Raw genomic sequence first — 27,625 nt, forward strand, 5'->3', positions numbered from 1 at the left:
CACCAGCATCGTTGGTTTCCTGAATGACGTCTCCGGTTCCTTATTGGTCGAATGCCGGTGCCCCTGATCGGATCAAGACAGACGCGATACAACCTCCCTGCTGTCGCGTTACCGCCGTACTACCGCATCCCGGCACTATTCGGAACGTCTCCTGTCAATCCATCTCAAAGTTGATACTAATCACTACCTGCAATAGTGGACATGAGATGGCTGACCGTCGGCGCTTTCGAGTGTCTGAAGTAGGATTTGTATACGCCGAAGGGTCGGACAATTCGCCTTAGTTATCATAGCACCCGGCCAATAGGCAACGGGATCACGGGGTTATTGACATGTGTTTCGTCGCCCAGATCGGCAACATGATGCACAAATTGAAACGGGACACTGGCATCGCGTGGGAGACAAGCGCAGGAGAACATGGTATGACAAGACAAGCCTAATTGAGTAATTATGTATCTTGTCGCCATTTCTAATTCATCGTCCCCTATCTTCCCGATGGCCATCATACCTTAAACGCCATAGGTAAGTCAAGTTTGGATCGGGGCTTTCCTTCGAACGCCATCCGCGGGAAGAGGGCGCCGCTCCCATTGAAAAGGAAGACAGTACACCACAGAGAAGAGACATGTTGCATTCGCAATTCCGTCCTGTCGTGCTACCATGACATCCCAAATGATTTCCTGGCAACTCCCGATTCCGTCTGCAGACTCCGCGGACGCACACACGCTTGAACGTGCAAAGACTGTGCCATGTATATGCATTTATTGCGTGCATACAACATCGAACACCGCAGGACCTTTTCCTTTCCTAGATTAGATCTCTTGATCCCCCGAAGCGCCGAAACCCGAGCGAACCAAATGGCTCGAAATAGCCCGGCTCACTGCCCAGGCGTCCCCATGTTGTCACCGAAGACTCCTCCATCCAGATCCGTAAAATCCGCCAGGGCGTCGCCCGCCGTGTTCAGTCCGTCGAACGTCTCAAAATCATCATTCGAGCCGTGGTTGTCGAACATCGCCGGCGTGTTGTTTTCCTGCGTCTCGACTTGTGTCGTGGACGTGAGTCCGGCAGCTGTTGGGGTGTCAACTTGGGCTGGGGCGGAGGTGTGGGCACTCAGTTCCGATGCTGTAGTCGCCGGAGCAGAAGCGTTGGTAGTAGCAGGGACGGAAGTATTCGTATCTTTAGTATCAGCGACTTGTTGGGCAGCTGCTGGGGAGGGCTCTTGCACAAGAACCCAGTCATCGTCTTTCTTTTCACTAGACTCGGCAGCCGTAGCAGCAAGAGCGGAAGCCCCTTCGCCCTCTAGGCCGGTCATGTCGACGTCGAGATCCATGTCGTTGAGGAGATGCATGCCGTCTTGCTCACCTTGGAGCGGGGTGCTTTCGTCACCGGAAGCTGACGGTTCGGCCTTCTGTTGCGGCTCGGTTGGAGTGGGCGCCGCACTTGCTTCTTGCTGTGCTGGGGCAGGTAGATGCGCCGGCGCCGTACTAGCGTTCGGGGTATCGGCAGCATCTGGTTGCGCTGCCACCTCAGCAGTTTGATAGGATCCGTTCTCCTGGTTGCCACTCGCATCCGGTGTAGATGTCATGAATTCGTCTAGCAAACCAGACGTGAGGTCGCCGCCGTCCATGGTCCCATGGCCGATTGCATCATCCACCATGGAATCGCCAAGTGCGTCGCCCATTGTCTCATCAATTGCACGCGAATCGGCTCCGTCGAGACCAGTCTCACCGATGGCTTGCAGTTCAGATGTTCCCTTACTGCCGTTGAGCTCGGATTTAGACTCATACCGCATTTGCTCTTCTTCCAAGAGCCCGCCTTTTTGCAAGCATTTGACAGCACGCTTCTCCTCAATAGCCACGTCTAGTGACTCCTCCACTGCGCGAACCACATCATCGACTTTGTTTAGAGCCATTACACCGAATCCGCTGGCTGGACTGGCTCCGACCGCCCCCGCCTCCTCCTCGTCATACATAGCATCGTCGAACATCTGCTTCAGTTGAGCTTCAGCATCCGCGAACTTGTGCGCCCTCTTCATGTCCGCCACTCTCCTCGCATGCTTCTTGCGCAACTCTTCCATTTCCCGCTCACCCTGCTCGACGAACTTATCGACGCGCTTCTGCACCGAGTCCAGTTGTTCACGAGTGATCTTATTATAGGCAGGAATCGGTACAAGAGGGGCATCGTCAGCACTCAGATTGAGTTGATGGTTGTCCTTGACCCTGCTCTTATCCTTTTCCAGGGTTTGAGGACCGGGAGTAGCGGTGTTTAGGCCGTCGGTTATTTGCCGTAATTGTCCGCTGAGACCAAGACCAAGGTCGAGCGGCTGGATCTTCTCCGCCGCGAAAGTCGAGCTGAGGATTTCATCCATCCACACGTGATGTTGCTTGTATCGCAAAACACTGATCTCCTTGGGAGTCAAGTTGTCAAGAAGGTCGCCTTGGTGCGCCACGTGTTCGTCGTATAAAGCCGGATCTTGTTCAACCATTGCATTCACCGGGGCGGTTCCGCCTGGTAATTGTGCTGGTGGTTGTTGCCTTGCTCGTTTCGCCGGAGGTCCCGCCACCATCGGACCCTGTGCTTGCTGGTAGTACTGTGCAGCTGCTCTTGATGGACCTGCGGGCATCTGTTGCATCATTTGATTGGGATACATGGGACCCGGAGGTACCATGCCCGGCCCCATTGCTGGGCCATGGACGAACTTCACGTCGGGCCAGTTCGCACGATCTTTGAACATGAATTCCTTCCGGACGAGATGGCCCTGTCGCTCGACCATGCGGCGTTCCTGTAGGATCGCGTTTGTGTGTGGTTGCATGGGAAGGTTCATGACCGGAATGTGGTGCTGAGGGTCGGATTGGGAATAATGGACGATCCAAAGGGACGGGTCTGGATCCGGGCCGGTCGTAGAAGGAGACTTTCCGACAAGTCGGTAGCGTTGACGGCTGTGAGATGCGACGTTCTCACCCGGACGATACCCAAAGCGGTGAATCAGGACTTCCATCGTCTTTGTGCCATTAGCGGATGCCCCCAGCGATGAGAATGAATGGATGCTTACATAACCTCGTAGTTCCATCGAATATGTCTGTTCTTGATCGCCCCACACGTAGCCATCGCTGGCAAAACGGCTCCCCAGGCGCATCTGCGGTTGCCAGGCAAGGAACATAGTTCCGTCCCCTGGAGGAGCAAGAAACGTCCATGCCACCGGTCGGATATCATTGATGATTGAAGGGGCCTTCAACAAGTATTCGAAAACTTGGTCTTGAGTGATCGTCTGGTAGATAGGGAAGCTATATGCCGAAAGCAAATGGATATGGGGTAGCTAAACGATGGTTAACTTTCTCTTTCTCGTCGCGAGAGGGTGGGAGCAGGACTGCGCGGTGAACGTACCAGGCTCGCTGGAACCCTGAAACTTGGGTCTTGCATTGTGACGGGTTCTGAAGAACAGTTTTGGGTATGATTTCCAATTCAGCGTCCTGCTGTCGAGGGTTGCGACAAAGTTGCGATGGGAGAGTCGCGTCCAAATGTCCCAGTTGAGGAACTCAGAGCAGCGCGAAGCCGCGAACTAGATCGCCGAAGCACGTGACCACGCTCTAGTTGGCCTTGATGCCTTATCAGGCTCATTTAGATCGCTCCATGTCCCTCCATGTCACATCAAACTCCGGAATAGAGTCCACAGCACTGCTAACCTGATGATTGGCGGCTTGTACTGGCTTTGGTTACATTGGAACTACTGTGTACGGCAGACGGGTAGCAATACAAGTTTTTAGTTTCACGCTTCAAACCTAACAGGTACTCACACCACGCGCCTATTATCCCCTCATATATTAGGCGTGTGGCTAGAGTAATTGGACGTGGAACATAACGCAAGCGGTCTAATTTCTGATTATGTGGTTGGAGCATACAATCCAATTCCAGCCCATGCATGTCTGTCCATACCGGTCTCCCGACTCCTTTGCAATTTTAGATCCTGATATTTCATGGTTCCTTACAGGACGCTTCTCGTCGTTCCGTTCAGTCATGCGGTATACGTCGAAGCCGACACGTTTCCACCACGTCCGGTCCAGTTCACGTGGATATCCGTGTCCACCGGGTACTTTTCGTTGGCGGATTCGGGCTTGATTCGGAAGGTATGGGCGCCGAAGTAGTCACGCTGCGCCTGGAGCAAGTTGGCGGGCAGATCCTTCGTGCGGTAACCGTCGTAGAAGGAAAGCGCCGTGGAGAATGCGGGAGTGGGAATGCCCCAGAGGACGGCCTTGGCGACCACGTTGCGCCAGCCGGGCTGTGCCGTGTGGATGGCCTTGTTGAAGAAGTCGTTGAAGAGCAGGTTCTCAAGGTCAGGCTCGGCACGGTAGGCGGCGGTGATGTCCTTGAGGAAGACGGAGCGGATAATGCAGCCACCACGCCACATGAGGGCGATCTCGGGCTTGTTGAGCTTCCACTTGTATTCTTTGGCAGCCTAGGGATCGTCAGCAGGAATCTTCCGAACGGGATGGCGATCAACTCGCATTCTGGATGAGCATGAAGCCCTGGGCATATGAAATGATCTTCGACGCATAGAGGGCTTGTTCCAGATCATCGATGAACTGTTCCCGGTCCCCGGAGAACTCAGGCGTAGGGCCGCCCAGGACCTTTGCGGCACGACCACGCTCAGACTTGAGAGAACTCAAGCAACGAGCAAACACGGCCTCGCCAATGAGGGTGACAGGCATGCCCAGGTCCAAGGCGTTGATGGCGGTCCATTTCCCGGTACCCTTCTGTCCGGCGGAGTCGAGGATCTTTTCGACCAAGGAGCTGCCATCGTCGTCGTTGAAGTACATGATATCTCGAGTGATCTCAATGAGGAAAGAGTCCAGGACGCCCTTGTTCCACTTTGCGAAGACATCGCCAATTTCCTTGCTTGACATGCCCAAGCCGCGCTTCATGATATCGTAAGCCTGTGGGGGTTAGTCGGTTGCTAAAGCTGGTTCCTCGAACTCAATTGACAGAATCGGTTCATACCTCGGTGATCAGTTGCATGTCGCCGTACTCGATGCCGTTGTGGACCATCTTGACATAGTGACCAGCTCCTTCGTCGCCAACCCATTGGCAGCACGGCTCACCATCGGCTTTCGCTGAAATGTTCTGCAGGACATCCTTGATGTACGGCCATGCCTCCTCGTTACCGCCAGGCATGATACTGGGCCCATATCGCGCACCCTCTTCGCCACCCGAGACACCGGTTCCGACGAATCGGATGCCCTTGCTATTGAGGTATTGCGTTCGGCGGGTGGTATCAGGGTAGTGGGAGTTGCCGCCATCGATAATAATATCACCAGGCTCCGCTCCTCCTTCGTTCAGGAGCAACTCGATGAAGTCGTCGACGGGCTTGCCGGCCATGACCAACAACATCATGCGCCGGGGTGTCTTGAGTTTCTGGACAAACTCCTTGATGGAGTGAGCACCAACGATGCTCTTGCCTTTGGCCTCGTTCTCCAAGAAGCGGTCGACCTTGGCGACGGTACGATTGAAAGCCACAACGGTGAATCCATGATCCGCAGCATTGAGGATCAGGTTCTGGCCCATGACCTAGTGGAGCGTGGTATGTGGTCAGCAAAATTGGATCATCGCGGACATGATAGGACGGAATGGGGAGCGTGACAAGAGAATTGAAGGCATACCGCGAGGCCAATGAGGCCGAAATCTCCTACGGCTTCAGTCATGACGTTGGATGTCAATATGCTCGGCGGGGTATTGGAGAATTGAGGGGCAGTGATCAGAGATCAGAGATCAGAGATCAGAGGTTACGGGGTGGATATGGACTCCTGGTATAGAATATTATAATAGGATCGATCTCACAAGCTGTGTTAAGAGCACCGAAGACGATTAGAATGGGATGAAGAAGAAAGAAAATGATCTGGGAGCGATGCAGTAATGTTTGTAACCAAGTGGGTTTCGGAAGCTTCGGGGGGTGGGGGGAAGAGCCGTCCCCCAAGCCACCAGCCCGTACCAGATCATCCAGATGTGCGATGGTGTCTCAACTCCATGGAAATGCACACACTATGGGAACCCGCCGAATTCCCACCGGATAGGCGCATTGTGGATGTGACTACCAACGAGCATTTTCTGTATCTATCAGCGTGACTTGCATATGAGGCGAAGGGATTTTGATCAACATGACATGGGCCCATGGTCAAGCTTGAGAATTGGAAGGGAGGGTTGCCCTGGGTCCTGAGTGAAGGTGTGTATCATAGGTAAATTCATAATCCTATAATAATCCGACGAAACCAGGCGAATCATACTAGCCCAAATTCCGCGGAAGAAGCATCGCGCATGGTGACATCTCCTACAATTTCCTTTCGGGGGTTTAGAAGTTGTCCAATCGCTCCAATGGCAGGCTTCCTACATCGGACGACGGCGTGGTGCAGTAGACTCAGGGATAAGTCGGCACAGGTAAGATCTGGTAAGTACTGTAGCTTAGATCGATCGTGGGAGTTCGTTGACTGCCTGCCGAAGGACTGGAACTGAAATTGAATTTTGGCTAAAAGGAAGAATGGGAAAGAAATGCCCGCGATAACTTGCGTCCCAAAAAGGAAGCAGAGGTTCCTAGCGATTCAACCGAATGTCCCGACTGCACTGTGGATTTCTCGTCTCGACTCCATAGCAGATCATAATGGACTCTTTCTATATTCGACTTTTGTTCATAAATATCATTTACATAATATCCGGTTTTATAATTCCGTGCAGGAACTGACGTGAATATCGCTGGAGTTGAACGACTGAATAGTATTACGTTGACGGGTGTGTGGTGTGCAGGAAAAGGCATCAAGGCGACAAGGCGGCAATATATCTTGACACAACAAACAAGCATCCCCGGTAGGGCACGCCGTCCTCATAAAGTCTTCATGAAATCTAACCCGATTTATCTCTAGCGCTCATAAATGCTCTCATAAATACTAGCCCAATTAGGTATAGCATTACCAAATGTGGGTGCCTTAGGCACTCACATCGGTATTTGTGGATTCTACCCATTCGTAAAGCTCTCTCCAACTGTATATAGTCTTGTAATCAACATTTTCATCGCTTAAATAACCAAACCATAGCAGGAATGGACGTGTATATACATAGCTTCAATCCTCAATTCTTCATAAAGAAGGCAGGTTACATGACTCATCATGATGAATCAGCAATGCACGAGCCCATTACTGCCACCTTTTATGAGATTCCTCCGTAATTCATCATTTAATCCAGATGAGCTCATTTGGACTGCCCTAATCCCCGGATCCCCCTTGTCGTCGGCACTTACTCAGCAGCTCATCAGCACCACTAAGAAATGCCCAGCCATCCGTAAGTTCTGCCGATGCATCTAAATTCCGAGTAGTACTCTATCTGTCCCAATTCTAATTCCCAATGAACTACAGTCATCTTACAATTTACTACCTGGCGTCCTGTATTCCGCAGCAAGGAGTCCATTCACTCCTCACTGTTGGGATGCCTTGATGTGACCAATGAGAATCCAGGTCCAGAAGTCTTGGCACTTGCCGGGGTGTCGGGCTTGCTACATAATCTGATATATCGACTGCGGACTGACAGGACTGACACGCTTGACTCTCGAAGCTCTCGCATGGACGCCACATCTTGTACTTGCCCTGGAATTACCGCCGACCCGCAGCATCATCCAGGACACGACTAGGCGATCAGTTGGGCGTTTTGTGCATGATACCGCCGTTTTGAAATGAAGAATCAAGTGTTAAAGTGTACCTGTCCTCCGCACTTGGCGAAATATTAAGAGCAAGGCTGTATGACTTATGAGCACGCATTGAAGATATATGGTTACGAGACCGATCGTATTTGTCTAACTAATGGCGACATCAAGTCGAAATGCGGTCTAGCCAAGAAAAGAGAGCCCGTTCAAGGATTGTCCAACTGTCTCAGCCGTCCCAGGGCTTTCAAAGCATCTTCATGTTGAAGAAGATCAGCCGTTTGCTTCCATCAAACAACTGGATTTGAAATGATACGCAGTGGCTAATTCGTAGCACTACCTGCGGCAGCAAACCGATTAACCAAGAATTGCGCTCCCTCCTGAATGGATCCATCTGAAGTATACGCAAAATGGCCAGCGGTAACCACGAGGTTCCCATCACAAATACCATCATCCTCCCTACAGAAGACCTCCAAGTTCTCGGAGGGAAAGCCCGGAAGTTGACCGTCCTTCTGCTCGTTTTTGGTATACCCATAGAACACACCGCCGACAACCAGTTTCAAAATTGCGGCGTCTAGCTTTGGCACTGCGTTAAGCATAACAGCTGAACCCTGGGAGTAGCCGCCGAATACGATCTTCGAGTCGGGGCAGTTCTTGGCGGCTAGTTTAAACATGTCGATGCCTTCTTGGATCGCATCCGCATCTGTGCCGGCGGGGAGGGTATTCGAAGCGAGCTCAGCGCGATAGCCTCCTCCGACACCCTGGCAGGCAACGTTTAGAGCCCCTTTCAGCGCTCCACAGAGGGGTCCTGTAGCTCATCCCATACCTACAATCATCGTGCCCTATTTGTCCTATTTCCTATTCGCGGTTGCCGAGGCTGCCGAGGTCATGCCCTGGTACGTTTGTGCCAGAAGTATCTTGAAAATTTTCACTTTCAACTATTTTCGCCAGTAAAGAACTGAGGAGAGTTGCAGGATTTCTTGCCTACATAAAGTCCTAAGATCTGTCTGCGCGGGATCACTAAACAGGGGCCAATGGGGGCTATGAGACCCCGCATCGTGGCGCCCCAACCCGCCAATCCAACAGGCGCCAAGATACACTGAAACGGGATGCTGGGTCGGGATTCGAGGCCGAGACTACCCTACATAGTAATTACCCCACTGGTTCTATAAACTCCTCAGTCCTCACGTCTGATTCTATGAATATCGATTCTGCTCCATGCTACAGTGCAGCTACGCTACATAGCAATCCTCGGGCCGCCACCAACATTGCTCCTAGCGTATCAGGAAACGTCGTGTGGATCGAAATGGGTGTGAGATAGATTACTACTGTGCATTATTTATGTACCGAGCAGTAACGTTTGTGCCTATTGGCGGACATGCCCCCTCTTCTATGGTATGGTTCTTCTGGATCGCCGAGATCGAGTCAGGCGACGCAGTGTCGAAAAGGGTCGAACATATCGTGGACGTGTGCTCGAATCCAGAGCCTCAGAGCTATCCGAGGAAAGCTGCGCATAAAAGACGTACTTTATCCAGAGGCGCAAATTGTTTCGGACAAGACTCGAACAAGTCATCTGCCTCGCCGATCACCCTGGGAACAACCGAAGCGAACACCCGAGGAGAACGTAGTTTTGGTCGCCTTTGACGACTCCCTGTAGTTCGAGACGAACGGTGATATGACCTCTTAAATCCAGATCTGTAATCAAAGGGCACTGGTTCAATGCTAGACGTTGCTAAGTTAGGGACTTCACGACCACAACAGCAACACCCTGAACATGTAAGATATCTCCTGGGGTCAGGAATTGGGAAAATGCGGGAAGTTGTTCACTCGCAAAGATGCCCATTTGGGCCGCATTGCTGCCGAGGTACTCCATCGATGACTTGCTAGTCGTAGCCCAAGGGGGGACCCAAGATGGCAGAAACTGTGTCTGGTCACGAACCTTTGACCATATCGTAACATCTAGGCTCTTTGATACCTCGATAGCGATCCAAGCCCTATCTGTTCATATTTCTGCTGTAGATTCGGAGTAGTCCACTGCTAGCAATGAGCGCACTGCGGGGTGAAAAACATCCGTGATTCCAAGTTATAGATTTTGTCATTCATATGAAGACATGTATCTCCCTTCAAGAGCCGTCATAGTTGCTGAGGATGAACAAAAGAATGATGGAATGAAGAAAAAGGTAGTAAGAGCTGAATTTAAGAATGAAATGCAGATTATTGATTGACTTGAATGACTGTAGCTCGACTGGCTTGGACATATTGTGAATTCATCCAGGTTTCTTTGGCTCGTATGTAAGACAACGTTCAACACCAAAACAATGTTCACGATGTTCACCCGAGTAACCCCGTCCTAAATCATTGTGATGTGGTATGTTCTCAGAATGCATTCGTAGCCAGTCCGAACCCGTCCACTCCACGCTCTTGTGACCATTGCGCAATGCCTAGACATCGACCAACACATCTTGCCCCCACCCACGGGCGAAGGGAGTGTGCCCCGATGGTGCAAATGGCAGAAGTCCCAACCGATGTTCTATCTAGTGGACTCTACTGAACGTCCTAGGAGCTATTGATGGAAGAAGTCATTGATGGGAGAGGTGTATCATGGTATGGGAGAGGTGAGTAATTAGTAAGAAGCAGGGTAGACGATTGGCGTGTGGCGCTGGTATTACGGAGCAAAAGGATCTAACGCTATTCCGTATATAATAAGAGCGTACATTGTAAGAGCACGTGCAAGGACTTGGCACTACGACAGGGAGGTTTAGAGGCAATTTCAGCAGCATTCAAAGTTACTCCGTAGGTACTCTGTAGATCAACAGAGATCGATATTTAGAGATAGTCTTGAACTCGAAATATTAACAGAAGTTGTCCCATCCTCCCCAAGTCCATTCGATTTCAACTTTGGACAATCTTTGGAGCCACTGGAATCCCCACGACGCGTGCCCATCGTGTTCTTCTACTCGATTTGCCACCCTATCTACAACTACTTACATAGGTAGTTAGTCATTTCATACCGCAACCACCTCCCCGACTCCAACAATCCCATCGCTCGAGGACTCATCTATTATAGCGGACCTGTAAGTCCCTCACAAACCGCGACACGCTCGCCACTTTCAAGGACTGCTCAATCCTCAACATGGCCCTTCCACCTCCACCAGGCGTCTCCCGACCACCGACCTCGACTACTCCACAACCGCACCCGTCTCTCCCAGCGCGACCGCCTCCGCCATCCGACCCTCTCCCCCCTCTTCGAAGTGGTGGGGCGCTGGCTGCTGGTCAGAATAAAAGCCGCAACACCAACTTCAGCACATTCACTGGCTTCAAACCACGGTCGGTCGCCAGCGCTTCGTCCGCGTCCCAGCAGCAATGGCCATCGTACACCGCGACGGCCAGTCCAGCTCCGACAACGGGGTATGCTGCGCCGCCAGTCACCCAGACCACATCCTATCAATCACCAGCGTATGCGCAGCAGTCGTCCTACTATCCCCAACAGGCCGTGAACTACGGAGGCTCGGCAGCACCGTATACCGCTGCATACCCCCCACCAGCGCAAGCCGGCACTTTCACGCAAGCACCACTCAGCCATTCCGCGGCACCAGCCTACGAGACGGACTATGATGCGCAGGTCGCCCAATGGCAAAGCGCATACGCGCCCCGCGATGACGGCAAGAAGCTCGGCAACGCCAACAACATCCCGCTGGGTGCCCGTGGTGGGACCGACGCCGGCGCCAGCGCGACCCCCATCGGCGTGGCGGTGCCGGCCGACCCGAACCAGAAGACGGTCGTGCGCAGCGGAGGCGGGAAGACCTGGGAGGATACCTCGTTGCTAGAGTGGGATCCGTCGCATTTCCGGCTGTTTGTCGGGAACCTCGCGGGGGAGGTGACGGACGATTCGCTGCTGAAGGCATTCGTGCGCTATCCGTCCCTGCAAAAGGGCCGGGTGGTGCGGGATAAGAAATCGACCAAGAGCAAGGGGTACGGCTTCGTGAGCTTCAGCGATGCGGACGATTACTTTAAGGCGGCCAAGGAAATGCAGGGGAAGTATATCGGGAGTCACCCGATTCAGATCCAGCGGTGCAAGACGGATATCAAGCCCATGGCGATGGGCCAAAGGGGACGAGGCGGGCGCCACTCGGGTAGAGCAGGGGGGCGAGATCGAGATCAGAATAAGGTTGCGGGACATGCGCAAACGGGGGCAGGGGTGCAGAAGAAGCCAGCGAAGACCAAGGGCGGCTTGAAGATTTTGGGATGAAGGTTGCAGCGAATCCGAGCATGTTGTCAAATCTCAAAATCCACTTCAAACGGCTACCGTGGCCCGGAAGATGCGTTGCCCATTTCGTCCGGAATGTAGATCACGCGAATGGGGACAAGCCGCGCTCAGGCGTTGCTGATAGACTGGCAGTAGATGATCAGAGTCAGGTCGGGGGTCCAAACAGAAGAGGGCGAGGATCCTGTGGTGCTGACTACAATAAACACTAGTACACGGATCCTTGGACAAGGGGCGACCTACATGATGGCGGTTTGTGTGGATGAAGGTCACTGTAGCAAGAATTTGAGATCAGATGAGTTAAACTCTTAGCTTCTATACTCGTAGCTTCTGATATACAAGAACAGAGATTTCTGTTTTCTTCACATATTATCAACTTCCGAACACCATCTATATGCAATATTCCAACACATGTACGTCGACCGTCTTGGGTCATGTCTATTAGAGCGAGCCAGATTTTGGTCTCGAGAATAAATTCACAGAGATGAGGTTTAACCCCCTTCCAATCTCATAGTCGATTGAGTAGGTGAAGGGCGGTTTGCCTAACACATTTTGCTCGGATTCCAGCCCACCAGTATCACTCTCGCGGCAGTCAGCACGAATCCGGCAGACAACTGAAAAACTCCCCCAAAGACCTGCATTCCTGTATACTTCCCATCCCATCTTGTCAGCAACGAGCCGCCGATCGGGTTGCTGATGAGGGCCGCAACGGAAACGATCGCAAACATCGTTCCGGTGCGCACACCAATCCGTCGAACATCCGGAGTGATCTGTGCAATGACCGCGGGGCCCAAGCTGACAAACGCACCAGTCGAAAACCCGTACAACGCGGCGAAGACGATGATCGGCGCATTGGCACGCGCCGGCAGCCAGAGTCCCAGATCGATAATTCCGGTAAAGAAGGTGAGGACGATCAGCACGTTGTAGCGGCCAATCTTGTCACCCAGATAGCCCGGGATGACACGTCCGAAGAAGGAGGCGGCGTTGAGGATGGAGACGAGGTAGCCGGCTAGGGACAGGGACATGTTGATGGGTGCCTGGGAAGCCTGGACGATCAGGTAGTTGATGGGAAGGAACATGCCTAAGAAGAAGAGGAAGAAACCGAAAACGGAGATAGCGAAGGGAACCTCCTTCAGCGGTTCGATAAAGTCCATGACCCTGAAAGGCTGCGGGTGCGGCGGGAGACGTGAACGGACCGTCAAGTTGGCGATGACGAGAAGGAAGAGGATGATAAACGCGGCGATGCGCATGGTCCAACCAAAGCCCACTAGTGGAAGTAGTCGCTGGACCATGATTGGGATTACAACACCGCCGATTGACGATCCTGCTGCCGTGATGCCATAAGCGAACGCTCGTCTCTTAAAGAACCATGTTGCGACCGTGGACATGGCCGGGTAGAAGACCATGCTGGCGCCGATGGACGAGCAAATGCCTTGAGAGAGGAGGAACTGGTAGTACTTGGAAGAAATCGAGGCCATCATGAGGCCGAAGACGTGAAGAAACGTGCCAATCAGGAGAATGTATCGTGGGCCGTAGTTATCATAGGCTTTGCCGATGAAGGGACCTCCGGCAAACATCATGAACGCTTCGAGCGAGGGGATCCATGAAATCGTGCTGGCGCTGTACTCGCGCAATTGATTTTTCTGATAGTGCGCCTGGAACACCCCTATGCAGTTGATCCACCCAAAAGAGCAGAATCTGAAGTCATGGTCAGCATCTATATCCACGTCTGCTCAAGGCAACCATATAGCACCCAAACTTACAGACAAGCGAACGCTCCGATCACCACCGTCCATGCTTTCAAACCACCGTCGGGGAACGCTGAAGGGTCGAACGCTGCTGCTGGACCAGCCGATGGCTTCTTTTCTATTGGTACACTCGTCTCTTCATCGGATTCTTCGCGAGAATCCACATGTCGCTGTGGTGCAGTATCTTCAATATCTGTTTTCTCTAGATGATGCTTCTCTGGGTCGGAGAGCGAACTGGCAGCCGGGGAGCCCATGACGGATGGATGGAGTTGCGTGAAGCGTAAACAAGACCAGTTGTATATCTGATCTAAGTATTTTGAGAAACCTTGAGGGTAGGAATTAATTAGAGGCGGGAAAAGGCAAAGTAAATGTTATGTGACTTGGAGTAGCGTTGTGAAGTGGAAGCGCATGAAGCAAGACTTGACAGCTCTAAAACTGCTACAGTCGGTCAAGCAAGAAGGGAATCCCCAACATATATATATGAGGTGATGCGCGATTTAAGGCTTAGGGGACCGCCAAACTAGTCAAATCTGGCAGAACAACAGAAATCGGCGATAGGCGAACAAATGCGAACATTTGTGCAAGGGACGTACCAGGCGCCTCACAGCTGGGCCCCTTTGGGGTAGAAATCTCCAAATATGCGGCCCGCATGTGGGTTGTCATGGTTCACTGCGACTCGGATTTTAGAAAGCTAAGAAAGGCGATATGGCCGAACTGTGGAGCAGGGGATGTTACAACACTAAAACAAAGCTTGTGCTCGGAGTTGCCCCATCAGGTAATTCTGCAATCGCCGACTACGCCCGTACGCCGAAGGCCGATGTCCCAGGGACATCGGCCTTGCAGGTACTATTATGTCCCATCTCGAGTGGTCCACAGATGCCTGTCTAATGTCAACCTTTAGTTAATAATTAATGAAGCAGGGCGGTGACTGGATCGAACCAACGTGATCGCGCTTCACGTTATGATGCAACGAAAATGATGGGTCCAGACCATAAACACCGTTCGATTGACATAGATAATATATTAGTGATCCGTCCCTGAGAAGTTGGTGACAAATGAGGGGTTGGAATCAAGGACGGCTTTAGTATTCAGCGAAACGCGAACACCTTCCCATACCCACTGATGAATCCCAGCCATGTGGTCAGGTCTAACCGTTCACTGTCGGGCCTGATGGCCGATGAATTCATGCTTAACTCGCGTAGTTACGCGTTCCAATCGGTCGACAGACTCGGCACGGTCGAAAACAAGATGCCGCTAAATACGAGGCGGAAGGATTCTGTTCCATCATGACTCATTAATAGAAAAGAAAACCGTCCAAACTCCGACAGTCCGAACTCCGACAGTCCAAACTCCAACCTCGCATGGTCCATAGAACCTCGATGAGAGTTGAATTTGAAATTTGATGTGCAACGCGCAGGAAAGCAGGGGCCAAGTCTGAGATATATCAATCTATCAGTGAGTATTCCGTACGGCATGTTGATACTCGTACGTGGAGACATGTGTAATCTTCGGTGTATACGATGTCCGGATTCTCTCAACTTGCTCTGGATTTCTGAATGAAGAATGGCAACATTCTCTGCACATGACTGGAGTCTTTCTCTGTCACCTGACCTGTCACCTGACATGTCGGTGTTTCGGCGTTAAGGCCTAATTAATATTTCCCCCTCCAGTGCCAGCCCGACCCCTGCAGTGCTCAAGGCTCAAGCTGCTAGGGGAGTGGCCGAGTGGAGAGGTTCTCAGTATGAAAAAATTAAGATGATCAAAGACAAAATATCATTCCGCGTACACCATTTCAATCTCGTACGCATCCCACACTAAATCAACTCCCGCTTTCACCGGTTCGCCGCAATGCCCGACATGGACCTGGAGAATGACGTGCTCATGCACTCCGACAAAGATAGCGACGAGGAGGAATTGGAACGTTTGGTTTTCGGTGATAGCGAAGGCTTCAGGGACCGCTTGAAGTCCGTAGGCCAATCGACCCAGGAGCTGCTTCGAGTCGGCGAGGAAGATGAAAACGACGAGTTTCGAGGTCTGGATGACGATGCGGTATGCGTCTTCCTTTTTGAGCCCTTATATTGCGGACTGGAACTAATGCGCGGCGTAGCTATTCTTCGTCGACGAGGGACCGGGTGTACCCGCGCAGTCCGATGCTCAGGCAATCCAACATCAGACGTCGACCCCCTACCTAGACGGTCGACAGGCTGCCTGGGAGGATAGTGATGACGAACGTATCACGGTGTCGCTCTCATCGGTGCCTAGGTTACGAAAGCTGCGTGTGACGGAGGGAGAAGATTTGGTGACAGGCAAGGAATATGTTCGCCGCTTGAGGATACAGTAAGGACGGCAATTCGGCAGTAGTCGAACAGATCTGACGAATATAGGTACGAGCGATTGCATCCTCGTCCGGCGTGGGCGGACGTCGGTAAGCAAAATGGGACGTCAAGGAAACGAACAGCAGGCGACAGCGACGACGAGGATGATGGGGAGTCGAGCGATGACGATCTTCCTTCGTCAAGGCCTCTCGCACAGCTTTTGAAGGATGCCAGTCTTTTCTCAGCGTCGGACGCGTCGCACCCACGGAAGAAGCGCAAGCTCCGCCCGGAGGTCATTGACATTCAGCGTATCAAAGGCGTCACCGGCACCCAGCACTCGGCCATCACCTCTCTTCATTTCCACCCGAACCTCTCCCTTCTCCTCTCGTCTGGCCCCGCCAGCACACTCTACCTCCACCATATCAATGGCGACCCCACCGACCCCGCGACTCCTCATCCGCTCCTCACCTCGTTGCACATGCGGCGGACTCCACTCACGACCACTCTCTTCTCCCCCGCCCCGTCCGACCCACGCATCTTCCTCTCCGCGCGGCGAAAATACTTCCACACCTGGGACCTCTCCACCGGGCACGTCTCCAAAATCTCCCGCATCTACGCCCACCAGCACGAGCAGCGTAGCATGGAGCACATGTCCCTGTCTCCGGACGGGCGATATCTGGCGCTCCGTGGCACGGCGAAGAAAGGCGGGGGCGTGGTCAACGTGCTGAGCGCGGACACCATGCAGTGGCATTCGCAGGTCCGCGTGACGAGCGAACAGGGCGTCGCGGACTTTGCGTGGTGGACGGACGCGAAAGGCATGACCGTTGCCGGCAAGAATGGCGAGGTGAGCGAGTGGAGCCTAGCGGAAGGACGGGTGATTGCACGGTGGGCGGACGAAGGCGCGGTCGGAACCAGTGTCATCTCGCTGGGTGGGCGAAGTGGACATGAAGGTTGGCTCGGTGGGGATCGGTGGGTCGTGATCGGAAGCTCGACGGGAATCGTCAACGTTTATGATCGCGGAGCATGGAGAGATGAAGCGAATGAGACCGATATGGACGACAACGCAGGAGTCCCCTCCCGGCCGAAGCCAACCAAGGTCCTCGATCATCTGACGACTCCGATCTCTCATTTGCGATTCTCGCCGGATGGTCAGTTGCTGGTCATGGCCAGTCGATGGAAGAAGGATGCATTGCGTCTGGTGCATCTTCCAAGCTGTACAGTGTACAGGAACTGGCCGACGGCAGATACGCCGCTTGGGCGTGTGTCGGCGGTGGCGCTGGGCGAAAAGGGGGTGAATGGCGAGTTGGTCCTCGCTGTTGCCAATGAGCAGGGAAAGATCAATATGTGGGAGATAAAAGCGTGAGAGTTTTCGATATAATAGCTAAGCTGGCCTGGAACCACAACTAGTTTGATCAATATCCCTAAGAATAGAGCAGAGTGTCTCTGGTCTTTGTCATTGATTTCCAACGCCTACGCTAGTATGCAACTCCTAGAATGCGGATAATGAGTGGTATCGTGCAAAAATAAAGTCATAAAAGGCAGTGAATCGTATCGAACCATCCAATATCAAACCATGCATCTCCTTTTCTTTTTTTGGTACAAGACCTAAACAATCAGATACAACGACGTCACTAGGCTCGGTCCCACGAATAGACCGAACCAAAACACTAGATTTCCCAAGATATCGCGTCCTTTCAACAGTTTCGTCCGACTGAGCTCCGCCAACGGCAGTTGACTCAACTGCAAAATGAACAGATACCCGCGCACCTTCCTGAACAAGCAGAACATGACCAATTCATGCACCAGCGCGCTTAGCAAAAAGGTCACGAGGGTCGCCTCCTTCTTGCTCAGCCGCAGCGCCGAGATGCTCGAATGATAGACGTGCCTCAGCAGGAAGTTATGCACCGGTCGGTTCCAGTCCCGCGCGTACTGGTCCCACGACACGCTGTTCCACCAGTCCCCATAGAACCCTCGGTCGGCGAATCGCGTCACCTCGGCCAACACGTTCAGACAGCATTCCCAAATGACGTACCATGTCAGGAGCTGCTCGAGCAGGAGTGGAAACAGCATGTCGGACAGTACCCAGGGCAATTCCGGCCAGCGATGCTTCAGAGACACCCCGGAGTTTCGCAGCGTCACCGCCGTCATCACCGGGGGGTAGATGAAATGTTGCGAGATGATGATCATGACCCAAATGACGCCGAACGTGGCCAGGGTTTTCTCCAGGACGTACCACCAATTGATCGACTCCTGTCGCGGGTACTCCAGCTCATAGACGAGCGTGGGAAGGCAGATCCAGTCGGCCCAATTGGCGAGTGTGAGGTTGGATGGGTAGTGGTTGTATGAGTGCGTGCATTTCCCACGTAACTCCGTATCAAGGTCGGAGAGTTCGGATTGGAGGATCATGCGGAAGGTGCGGAGTTGTTTGGCGTCGAGGGGCCGCCCCGACTCGATGGCCAAGGCGATGTTGGAGACTTCGGTGTTCTCGCTACGGAGGTCGGTCGAGGCTTTGGGGTTGACCGAAGCGCGTCGTTGGGAGGGAGAATGCGGAGGGTGATCGAGCGCCGAGGTGAACGGATCGGCGGATGCCGGACTGGATAATGCTCGTGAACGAGGTTCCCCGGTAGGTGATGAGGAAGGAGGTATATCGTCAAGACGAGCCAGTTTTTGTGCGACAATGGCACGGCGACGGTGGACTTGTGATACTGTTGTCTGGTTAGCAAGAGGTTCCATAGGGATTGGTAACTCCTTACAATGTCCGTTATAGAAGGCATAGCTGTGTTGCTTCATGACGAACACGAGGCCATGGAGAACAATGAAGATGGTATGTGTCCACGGCCATTCGCGATACCAGGTCCACCCGATGACGGCGAAAAGATAGAACATCTGCCACATGTTTTGGATGATCCATCCGGAACCATTCCATGTCAAGTATCCTCGGCGGATCAGCTTCTGCAGGACCAACCCCATCGCCGTGCCCGCAGTCATGACGCCATCAGTAAGTCCCAACACAATCAAATCACGCTTGAACATCATGTGGAGGATCTCCGCCGGCCCTAGCACGCTGCCATACTGCTTCCAATTCTGCATCGCCACGCGAATCAACAACAGCCCAATGCCCAGCCAGAATAGCGTGAAGAATCCATGAAAGGGCGAGCCGCTCGCGGGATTTTGCCGGTCAAACCTGGTGAATTGTCGCGTGAAGACCAGATCTCGAAGCCGTGTCCGTTCCTTCTCGGAAACTTTTGCGCCGTGCTCGATCTGGATTCGATTTTCGAGGATCTCTCGGATCGCAGGGTCGTCGGCCGTAAGCACATACTCCCCTTTGCGGCTGGTCGGCTCCAAGACCACCTGGATGCTCTGTCGCCGCGACCGAGCCGCCGCGGGAGATCTCGTTTTCGCCGTAGTGGGGGATCGCAAGGTCGCAGGAGCGCCATTGACTGTCGGATCGATGACAAGGTTCGCCGGCGCATCAGCACGATGAATGCCCGCACCTGCACCGTCCTCGACGACGGTATTGGGGTCGATCTCTAGGTTGTCGTAGTCTTCCTCCTCGTCGCCCGAGATGGGGTTGCTAGAGAGTTGGTTTCCATCCTCGCTGCTCGGTTTCGATGGGGACGCTGGAGGGGTGGATGGACCATTCGTCGGCTTTCTCACGATGTCCGGAGCGATGGCAGGGTCGAGACCCGAGAGGAGATGAGACATTGGGACATCGGAGAGGTTGGAGAGGCGGTGCGGAGCGTCCAAAGATTTGGGCATCGCGAGGCTGATGTTGGAACGCGGGGAGAGGATGGAAGGGGATTTAGCATCCAGGAACTGTGGAAGAGAAGCATAGCAGATGGTCCACAAGGGACAACACAGTCGAGTAATACGGAGTCGATCGTTTCAACATTTGAGAATGGTGCTGGAGCACGGTATGGATTAATTGGTCATAAAAGGATAATATGTATTACCTTGGAGTCCGTAGTCTGGAACTCTGGATAGCGATAGCAGCACCATCCATCTCAGGCAAACCCAGGGTATGATCTCACCACCACACGTTATCCGGCGTTGGATATCTCGGCAACTGATTATAGTTGAGTGGCGGAGAGGATGGTAGGTTGCCAACTACACATGGCAAGGAGTACGAAATATATAGCATTATCCTCCCAATTCCTTACCATAACACCACGCCTATAATGGAGAATGCTCACGAAGCTAGTAGGTAGTACTTGGTGCACGGAGGATGGATGAATGTGTGAATTGTGACAGTTGGCGGGAGAGGCAAGAAATCCGAATTCCTTCAGCTGAAGTCCGAATTCCAACCTTCAACTCGCAATATCAACTCGGACCATACAATAAAAATCTTTCTCAAATCAGGGAATACCTCAAACGGGTGTCAAACCTCATCGTGTTTGATTCCTCTGTATTCCCCTTTCTTCCCTCGGATAGTATTCTCTCCTAGTTCCGCGGAGCACAGCCTCTCGTCCAGGACAGGGGTGGAACATTCTTCACCTTCGCAAGGCAGACTCGAGCCTCGACACTGACTGATATCCAGCAGTCTGCCAGTCTGGCACTTTCTGTTGTTTCTAATATGAAAGTTAATTATTACGGAGTACGGAATTATTATGGATTCAGAATCGCTTTTCAGAAATGTCAATGATCAATCAATCCGTCTCGTGCCTTTTGGTGTCACTTTTCAGCACATGCCCCTAATTGCTGATGGTTCTGCTTAGGCTCTTCGTCGCGATTCTCGGTCCCGAATAATTACAGCATGTCTTTGATAGTTCATTCCTCGGACCACGCCGTGTGAATACCCCACACTCTATGGCAGCCCGTTTCAGCCAGAGGGAGATGATCTTGGGGGTTGAGATCGCTGCCACCCCGGACCGTTTCGGCCTTCAGGGGACGAGAGCGAATCGGCGGACTGGCCTCCCCGTAACCCAGCCCCATTGGAGTTTGTGATCGAGAGCAAAAGTCGCGACTTTCTGACAAGCTTCCCCTAGCATCAGCCTCAAAATATGGGTGAGATTCAGAGCTTAGGCATGAGAGCAGAGAGATGGCATAGAGTGATTGAGACGCTGTCCAGCGCTCAGCCGTGTCTACTGTGAGTCTGTGACTCTTCAGTCTTCACCCCCTGTCTCTGATTCTCCTGGACAGGGTGAAGCAAGCCAAGAAGGCTATCCACATTCAAGCCGCTTTATGGTCTAGCTTTTGCCTAATCTTGGACCACTTCTCGTATTCGAGATGCCGTGGCGCCATATACAAATTGCTGCATCTCCCAGTCGTTTTTGCGCGTTTGACCTTCCAGAGCATTTTCAACTCTTTGTTTCCGTCAATATTTGTTAACTCACGACGATTCTACAAGACTGTGGCTATTATTATTAATAGTGCGCAAGCCTATGAGGATCTCGAGTCGCTCAAAGAGCCTCATTACAGATCCCTGTTGGACACAGTCAGATTAACCTTATCGAGACCTCATCTCAGACCCCATTGGTACCGTACCATGGCTCCTAAAGGTGGCAAAGGCGGCGGCTCCAGCTCGGGTGGCGGGTCCTCAAAGGGCGGCTTCAGCAGCTGCCCGTCCTCCCATTTTCAAGATGGCTATGTCCTTTCCACCATCATTGTTCCTGCCATCTGGACTGTTGTCTACCTAATAACCTTCAGTATATGGGTGGTAAAGAAGAAGCGGAGCGCTAAGGTCCGGGAGATATTACCATGGAGCTCGTACGGGCTGGCTTTACTTTTGGTTTTAACGTATGCCGTCTTGATCAACATGATGAGAGTCATTTGCTTACATATTATTACAGAGCCACGATCCTCCACTTGAGCCACTCTGTTCTTATAGCGTGCTCAACAAGCGCGTACGCTTCCCATGACTTGTTGATTGCCGAATTCGTCATTCGCGAGATTGCGGTTCAGATGATCATCTCGATTATTCTGATCCCGCTCGCCCTGTCTCTCGTCACCCATTCCGGCATGTCGATCCGACTCCCAAAAATCATTCTCTACACGACCCTAGCCATCCTGAGCGTGATCTTCCTTGCGCAACTCATCCTCGCCTGCATCAATGCTGTCGGCAATGGGAATGTCCGGTCCGCGCTTGACATGGATGCCGCGTATGATTGCCTGTTTCTCGTCGCGGCTGTCGTGGTGGGTGCCATTATGTTCATCGCGGTGATCAAAGCGAAGCGGAACGGAGTCGGCACGTCAGGGCTCATGGCCAGTCTCATCGCCCTATTCCTGTTCCTCGCCGGTTTCTCCCTGCTCAACGTGGTCGATGACGCTGCATATTCTCTCCAGGGCAAAAGTGTTCGCTCTCTTTCCATAAGCGTCGTCACGGACGTTCTTTACTATACCTTCCTCACGGGTGTATTCATCTCAGTCATCTTCGTCGGCAGCAACAAGGCCCTCGGAGGGTACTCCTCGGTCAACCCGACCGACCTCAACAACCTCGCCCCTCTCGGTAAAACAACTTCTCCCCGAGCCTCCACCTTCGTGTCGGGTCCGCAAACGTCCCAGCCACAACCTTCCTATGGCTGGAATCCCCCCGCCGAGAACCCGTCGACCTACCCCTTCACTGCTCCTTCTCCAACGGCCCTAGAGAATCAGGGGATTATGAATGGCCATGAACAGCAGCAGATAGATCAGCAGACCGCATACGTCCCACCGCACATGCAAGGTACGCAGCTACATCAATTTCCGCCGGGGCAGCAACCATGGGGAATACCAGCGACGACGCCGCCGCCGCCGCAGTACATGCAACAGTGGACAGTGCCGCAGCCGTTGCAGGCTCCGCAAGGACAGTACCCACCACCGCGGTAAAATACTGCGCTTTAACGTGACTAATTTATGGAGTTGGCCTGTTTCACTTGATTTCAACGCTCGGAGTCGAGGCGGGGATGGAGACACGTTATATACCCCCGAAAACACCAGGAATGTGTCTTTAGGATATATCATATGGATGATATATATATATACACCACTGAACGCAAAATGGGGGTTTCTTTCACTTTACGATAATTTAAATGGACTATTCCTTTTCTCATCATAACCTAAGTCACAATCGAGTGATTCTACACTCATCGAGCTTGCAATGTCCCATCACAAAAGTCTCAAGATTTGTCGGTCAGGCAGCAATCCTTACAATTTCGACGGTCCTCCTCTACCATATAAGTCAGCCAATCCTGCGCGTGGAGCATCTCCCTCTTAAGGACTCACCAGTCGACATGTTTACCAGCAGGCTTGTCCCGTAGGGAGTGGGATGTAATACTCACGCCGTAACATGATAGTTGAACCAGGTCACCGCCTGCAAGAAAGCCTGCTCCTTTGCAAACTTAGCTCGCTTGTTGCTCAGGTCGGCACGCACGGAAAACCCATGGACCACATCGCTGAATAGATTGATCTGCCAGGCAATATCCATCTTGTTGAGAATCGCTTCCGACTCATGGCGTTTGGAAGCCGGGAAAATTTCGTCAGTCTCTGAATTCGTCACAGTTAGTATTGGACTGGCTGAAGTGAGAGAGATAGGCAGAAGTGCAGGAGGAATTTCCCTTTGCTTGCGCATTTCACTCACCTGCTGCTGCGATCGACAGCGGTCCATCAATGGCGGCAAACTCTTCCGCAGCCACGAAGCTCGGATGTGCCATGTATCCTGCATCAAGACCTCCTCCCTTTTTCTGGAACCTCGCGACATACTTAGCACCGAAGCAGTATCCAACACCGCCAATCCACTTGCATCCCAGGTCTTCACGCATATGCTTGAGCGTGGCCGACACGACGGGGTCGACGAGGCCGGTGTGATGCTTCGGGAGCCATTTGCCGAAGTCGAAGTTCTCGCCGTTCACGGGCACCGGGTCGCCTTGGAAGAGATCGGGAACGACGACGAAGAAGCCATTGGCGGCGAACTGGTCCGCAATGCTACGAGTTTATCAGCCATGATCTCTAATCATACCACGGAGTCATCCATCTGGTATCCATATCGGAGTAACACCTGGGAACAGAGGGGAACGCAGCTGATATTAAGGGGTATGAAGCAGAGACGAGGAATGTGCTGGAAAGGAGTGCCCGCTCCGCAATGGGCCTAGATGAAGGGTCGAAAGATCCATTGGAGAATGAAAGTTGTAACCTACAGCTGCACATTGATGAATTTGTGACCGAGCACATCGGTGAGTATCAGGATGGCATTGGTGGTGGATTTGTCCTTTGGATAGGCGAAGTACGTCTCAACTACAACGTTACACCCTCCTATTAGTCTTTGTGTGACTTGAGGTCAAGATGACCGTTATTAAAATAAGGAAATGTGCTTATTTTCTGCGTAACAGTGCGTGAGACATTCTATGCCCCCAAGCCACGTTGGTACGTCTGTTTTGCGGACCATATTGAGGCTGAGAGGGGCGCCCCACTATGAATGTGAGATACACCATGGAGGGGTCAGACTTAGGGGCCATAAAGTAGGGTACGGAATGTTACAATGCATTCTGAAGAGGACAATTGACTCTTGATTCGTGTGTGACTTGGGATAGGAAAACTCAGCTGAGAGCCAGGGACTCACCATCACCAACCAACTTCACCTCGCCAGCAGCTTCGCCCTCATGCTTGACTCCGACAGCGCAGCACTGGGCGGGTTGATGAGATGTCATGGTAGGGTGGGGAATTTCTTCAGCAAGTAAGGTATAAAGGTAATTTGAAGTGGCGCACGGTTCACTATCGTAGACAGCGACGTTTCAGTATGATAAATGCGAAAAGAACTGAGGGAAGGACTGAGCAAGTAGATGAGACGATGTTGGTGCATGAACTCCTCGGTCAAACCCTTGCGACAAGTGGAGGTTTGCGATGGAAGCCTGCGACACGTCATGTAGTATTAGTGGTGTCTGCGGATACTTAGTGCATCCACTGCTCCTCTTTTTCCCGGCGTTTCGCATGATCGTATCCGAGGGTGGGTTCGTTATTCCAATACGGTTCGGTACGGTAGATGTCAGCTCCGGTTTGAAATTGGGCAATTTGCACATGGAATCGTGGAACCCAGGCGAGGATCTAGATACTCGCCCAACTTGGGTGATTTTGTTGGACTGTTGGAGTCTTGGAGGGGAAGCCCGCGCGGGAAGGACATGGAACATGGGTTCAGATTGCTTCAGTTTTTGGGGCTCTGTTCCTCCATATTCCAATGGTATCAGCCTCACTCGGGCTGAACGGAATGTTTATTAATACTATATAGTAGGTGTCTAGAACGGACGTGGAGGATTAATTGCATGACTTACGGAGGATGGTGGATAGGCACTTGTAGAGGGTGAGAGGTCCCTTGATGGTCGATATTGTACCATCCCTGGATTCGGCTTCACGTTACATCCTGGCTTCGGTACAGTAATATTTACTTATTTACCAGATTCTGATATCCAACAGGGAAGAAACGGAGTCTAGCCCGATCCTTCCAATTGAATACTTCATCAGGATTCAGGAACAACAGAAATTCATGATGTCAAAGGCTGCGTGTATGGTAGCAATTCGCTAGGCAGATCGAAACAAGTACAGCCTTCATATAAAATGATTGGACTTTATGAGCAGCTTTGTTGAACGATTTGGCTGAAATCTGCCTGTCATATCGCAATCGTCGTATTCTGTCATTGGTTACCCGTTGTGCGCCCGCTACCCAAGAAGTGCTATATCCCCGCTCGTGGACCCCAGTGAGTGTCATTCCCAGCGTAGGTGCTATTATTATCCTGGGTTGATATTCATATTCCCTGGCACAAAGGAAGTCGGAGCACGCCAGAAATGCCGTGCAACTAGGTCCAACCGTTCCTTGAGTGTCATCAATCCGTTGCTGGGATCCGCCCAGCCCTGTGACTGAGCGAGCGACGCCATTCGTGACAGTGTCTCCGTCATCTTCTCCATCTGACTGGAAACAAGGCACCGTACGATGCTGAAGCACTCCTGTTGACTCTCTAGCTCGTATGCTCCAAGTCTCAAAGGAATGCTACTGGTGGAATCACTGGCGCTGGCGCCGCCGACAGCGGGTGCAATCTCATGGCCTTCGGAGATGCCGAGTTCCATTTTCGCTAGTTTGATCGAGAGGCCTTCGTAGAAGCGGACGAGGTTTCCAGATACTTGTACCATCATCATAATAGAGGCGGATGTCTGGCTGCAAGTCGGACAACTAAGGACTCGGTCCGAGTAGTTCATTGCCTCCCGTAGAAGCGTAAGAGTTGTATCTGCAGGCTGCGTTGAGGACTGTGGGTCGTGATTTCGAACTTCCCTCAAGAGCTGGTCTGCGTCTTTGATACAGGCGCAGTCGGGTTGATGTTGCGGTGGAGCCAGCGCCACGTCAATAACTTCGGAAGAGACTAAATGTGCTGGCGTGATGTCTGAGAGAGAAGACATTCCGTAGGGTGTGTTTGAAGCTGGAGTGTCCATGGATAAGTCACCTCCACTCAGAGGTTTTGCGGTGGGAGTTGGAGTAGATGAGTCCAAACCAAATGACACAGATGAAGGCGTCTCTGGCATCGTACCCTGGTGATTGGGTATTGAGGGTGTAACGGTGCCATCGTTCACTGTCACCATTGAATATTCGTGTAAATCAAGGAGTGTAGTGAACTTACCCGCCGGATTGGACAGTGGATATCGTCCTAGCGTAAAGGGGTCGAAAAACATATCCCCAACATAGGAACCTGGGAGACTTGTTGTCTGAGGGATTGATGTGAAATTCTGGAACGTCCCCGATGGGAAACTGAAGTCGGACGGTCCGTCGAGATCGGTGAAGAGTGGCTCTTCGTAGATGGACGATGAATCGGAGTAATTTCCAGAAGGTGTGTTCGGAACATCGTTAGAAATTGGGAATTGGATCTTAGACTCTGACCCCGAAGACCCAGGTTTCGATTGAGCCGAATCCTTCCTTTGAGAGAGAGCGGATGGCAAAGAAGGGGTTGATACATGGCGAAGGTGCGGTTTGCGGCGATGATATCTTGATTCATCTTTCGTCTTCCTCCTCCGTTCTCGTGGCAAAGCATATACACAATCCACGCCTTTGGTTCGACATCGGTGGCACTGAGGTTTCTCTCCTGTACATCGGAGCTATCAAGACATTAGCGGAGATCGGAACCAAGAAAGAATATCAGCGTTGAAGCGTATACCGACCTTCTTGGACCGGCAACAGTTGCATGCTAGATGCAGTGGAGCCGCCACCTGAGGTGATCCCGCTGGATCGTCCGACTGATATATGAACCTAGCAAACTCATTCTGCGAGCCAAGAGAGAAGGTCCGGAACATGCTGTATGATGGACAAGAGAACGAGATAGGCGAAGACCAGCAAGACTAAACAAGAAACTGGGGACGCTTAAGATCTCGAATGAGTAGTGCATCGTCGCCGACAGTCACAAAGCCTCAGTGCTGGTAAAACAGTGGTGATCGGGGGAACCCATTCAGGGACACTAGAAACGGCGTGGATATGTATGGGCAGTTTCCCGTAACCCAACACTCCCGTCTTGCAAATGGTACGAAAGGCGTTCAGTCCAGACAGAGAACTTTCGGTATGGCCGCGTGAATCCCAGCGAGGCCTCTTGTGGTTCAGCACAAGCCCCGCCGGAGTGGGAGCGGCGATACAGATGCACGGCCCGATAGTGTGCGACTTGAGAAACGAGCACATTCACGACCGAGT

General features: G+C 52.3%; 11 protein-coding genes across 11 annotated transcripts; 4 read left to right on the forward strand and 7 right to left on the reverse strand.

Annotated features, from left to right (window-relative positions):
- Positions 1-379: 379 nt before the first annotated feature.
- Positions 380-3,513, reverse strand: P152DRAFT_511427 (DUF1750-domain-containing protein). The gene is made up of 3 exons (XM_033682710.1): positions 3,379-3,513; positions 3,047-3,310; positions 380-2,995 (listed from the first exon to the last, which is right to left on the reverse strand). Exons 1-3 carry the CDS (start codon positions 3,412-3,414, stop codon positions 872-874), a joined length of 2,424 nt encoding a protein of 807 aa, XP_033538339.1. The 5' UTR covers positions 3,415-3,513; the 3' UTR covers positions 380-871.
- Positions 3,514-3,864: 351 nt separating this feature from the next.
- P152DRAFT_454933 (decarboxylating 6-phosphogluconate dehydrogenase) lies at positions 3,865-5,746 on the reverse strand. Its single transcript, XM_033678682.1, has 3 exons — positions 4,990-5,746; positions 4,497-4,925; positions 3,865-4,447 (listed from the first exon to the last, which is right to left on the reverse strand). Exons 1-3 carry the CDS (start codon positions 5,551-5,553, stop codon positions 4,007-4,009), a joined length of 1,434 nt encoding a protein of 477 aa, XP_033538340.1. The 5' UTR covers positions 5,554-5,746; the 3' UTR covers positions 3,865-4,006.
- Positions 5,747-7,992: 2,246 nt separating this feature from the next.
- Positions 7,993-8,454, reverse strand: P152DRAFT_389669 (cutinase; the record flags this gene model as incomplete). The annotated part of the gene is made up of 1 exon (XM_033675997.1): positions 7,993-8,454. A coding segment is annotated over one exon (462 nt), but the record flags the coding sequence as incomplete, so codon positions are not given.
- Positions 8,455-10,469: 2,015 nt separating this feature from the next.
- P152DRAFT_454934 (RNA-binding domain-containing protein) lies at positions 10,470-12,309 on the forward strand. Its single transcript, XM_033678683.1, has one exon. It carries the CDS (start codon positions 10,803-10,805, stop codon positions 11,916-11,918), a length of 1,116 nt encoding a protein of 371 aa, XP_033538342.1. The 5' UTR covers positions 10,470-10,802; the 3' UTR covers positions 11,919-12,309.
- On the reverse strand, positions 12,240-14,392 carry P152DRAFT_454935 (putative monocarboxylate permease). Its single transcript, XM_033678684.1, has 2 exons — positions 13,697-14,392; positions 12,240-13,631 (listed from the first exon to the last, which is right to left on the reverse strand). Exons 1-2 carry the CDS (start codon positions 13,933-13,935, stop codon positions 12,476-12,478), a joined length of 1,395 nt encoding a protein of 464 aa, XP_033538343.1. The 5' UTR covers positions 13,936-14,392; the 3' UTR covers positions 12,240-12,475.
- A 1,003-nt stretch (positions 14,393-15,395) lies between these two features.
- Positions 15,396-17,538, forward strand: P152DRAFT_454936 (WD40 repeat-like protein). The gene is made up of 3 exons (XM_033678685.1): positions 15,396-15,730; positions 15,789-16,018; positions 16,066-17,538. Exons 1-3 carry the CDS (start codon positions 15,530-15,532, stop codon positions 17,357-17,359), a joined length of 1,725 nt encoding a protein of 574 aa, XP_033538344.1. The 5' UTR covers positions 15,396-15,529; the 3' UTR covers positions 17,360-17,538.
- Positions 17,350-19,755, reverse strand: P152DRAFT_505241 (MBOAT-domain-containing protein; the record flags this gene model as incomplete). Its single annotated transcript, XM_033682425.1, has 3 exons — positions 17,350-18,701; positions 18,750-19,347; positions 19,438-19,755. 3 exons carry the CDS (start codon positions 19,753-19,755, stop codon positions 17,602-17,604), a joined length of 2,016 nt encoding a protein of 671 aa, XP_033538345.1. The 3' UTR covers positions 17,350-17,601.
- Positions 19,756-21,481: 1,726 nt separating this feature from the next.
- Positions 21,482-22,800, forward strand: P152DRAFT_446332 (uncharacterized protein; the record flags this gene model as incomplete). Its single annotated transcript, XM_033677917.1, has 2 exons — positions 21,482-21,732; positions 21,786-22,800. 2 exons carry the CDS (start codon positions 21,482-21,484, stop codon positions 22,798-22,800), a joined length of 1,266 nt encoding a protein of 421 aa, XP_033538346.1.
- A 209-nt stretch (positions 22,801-23,009) lies between these two features.
- P152DRAFT_409864 (dienelactone hydrolase family protein) lies at positions 23,010-25,073 on the reverse strand. Its single transcript, XM_033676948.1, has 5 exons — positions 24,530-25,073; positions 24,108-24,204; positions 23,552-23,895; positions 23,197-23,457; positions 23,010-23,140 (listed from the first exon to the last, which is right to left on the reverse strand). The coding sequence occupies exons 1-4, from the start codon at positions 24,615-24,617 to the stop codon at positions 23,249-23,251; spliced, it is 738 nt and encodes a 245-aa protein (XP_033538347.1). The 5' UTR covers positions 24,618-25,073; the 3' UTR covers positions 23,010-23,140; positions 23,197-23,248.
- Positions 24,734-25,633, forward strand: P152DRAFT_454943 (uncharacterized protein). Its single transcript, XM_033678686.1, has one exon. It carries the CDS (start codon positions 24,811-24,813, stop codon positions 25,180-25,182), a length of 372 nt encoding a protein of 123 aa, XP_033538348.1. The 5' UTR covers positions 24,734-24,810; the 3' UTR covers positions 25,183-25,633.
- A 56-nt stretch (positions 25,634-25,689) lies between these two features.
- P152DRAFT_446334 (uncharacterized protein) lies at positions 25,690-27,237 on the reverse strand (the record flags this gene model as incomplete). Its single annotated transcript, XM_033677918.1, has 3 exons — positions 25,690-26,522; positions 26,571-27,042; positions 27,106-27,237. 3 exons carry the CDS (start codon positions 27,235-27,237, stop codon positions 25,690-25,692), a joined length of 1,437 nt encoding a protein of 478 aa, XP_033538349.1.
- Between the last annotated feature and the right edge of the window lie 388 nt (positions 27,238-27,625).

Source organism: Eremomyces bilateralis (genome assembly GCF_010015585.1).
Source record: "Eremomyces bilateralis CBS 781.70 unplaced genomic scaffold P152scaffold_2, whole genome shotgun sequence".
Classification (NCBI taxonomy): domain Eukaryota; kingdom Fungi; phylum Ascomycota; class Dothideomycetes; order Eremomycetales; family Eremomycetaceae; genus Eremomyces; species Eremomyces bilateralis.

Bases quoted from the DNA above. Each gene is read 5' to 3' on its own strand.
- P152DRAFT_511427 (XM_033682710.1), bottom strand. From the start codon at position 3,414: ATGCAAGACCCAAGTTTCAGGGTTCCAGCGAGCCTG. The intron at 3,311-3,378 runs GTACGTTCACCG...ACCATCGTTTAG, and splicing joins TCAGGGTTCCAGCGAGCCTG to CTACCCCATATCCATTTGCT. The intron at 2,996-3,046 runs GTAAGCATCCAT...AATGGCACAAAG, and splicing joins CGATGGAACTACGAGGTTAT to ACGATGGAAGTCCTGATTCA.
- P152DRAFT_454933 (XM_033678682.1), bottom strand. From the start codon at position 5,553: ATGGGCCAGAACCTGATCCTCAATGCTGCGGATCATGGATTCACCGTT. The intron at 4,926-4,989 runs GTATGAACCGAT...TAACCCCCACAG, and splicing joins ACATGCAACTGATCACCGAG to GCTTACGATATCATGAAGCG. The intron at 4,448-4,496 runs GCGAGTTGATCG...GACGATCCCTAG, and splicing joins GCTTCATGCTCATCCAGAAT to GCTGCCAAAGAATACAAGTG.
- P152DRAFT_454934 (XM_033678683.1), top strand. From the start codon at position 10,803: ATGGCCCTTCCACCTCCACCAGGCGTCTCCCGACCACCGACCTCGACT.
- P152DRAFT_454935 (XM_033678684.1), bottom strand. From the start codon at position 13,935: ATGGGCTCCCCGGCTGCCAGTTCGCTCTCCGACCCAGAGAAGCATCAT. The intron at 13,632-13,696 runs GTAAGTTTGGGT...CCATGACTTCAG, and splicing joins ATCGGAGCGTTCGCTTGTCT to ATTCTGCTCTTTTGGGTGGA.
- P152DRAFT_454936 (XM_033678685.1), top strand. From the start codon at position 15,530: ATGCCCGACATGGACCTGGAGAATGACGTGCTCATGCACTCCGACAAA. The intron at 15,731-15,788 runs GTATGCGTCTTC...TGCGCGGCGTAG, and splicing joins GAGGTCTGGATGACGATGCG to CTATTCTTCGTCGACGAGGG. The intron at 16,019-16,065 runs GTAAGGACGGCA...TGACGAATATAG, and splicing joins GTTCGCCGCTTGAGGATACA to GTACGAGCGATTGCATCCTC.
- P152DRAFT_409864 (XM_033676948.1), bottom strand. From the start codon at position 24,617: ATGACATCTCATCAACCCGCCCAGTGCTGCGCTGTCGGAGTCAAGCAT. The intron at 24,205-24,529 runs GTGAGTCCCTGG...GTAACGTTGTAG, and splicing joins GGTGAAGTTGGTTGGTGATG to TTGAGACGTACTTCGCCTAT. The intron at 23,896-24,107 runs GTAGGTTACAAC...ATAAACTCGTAG, and splicing joins AAATTCATCAATGTGCAGCT to CATTGCGGACCAGTTCGCCG.
- P152DRAFT_454943 (XM_033678686.1), top strand. From the start codon at position 24,811: ATGGAAGCCTGCGACACGTCATGTAGTATTAGTGGTGTCTGCGGATAC.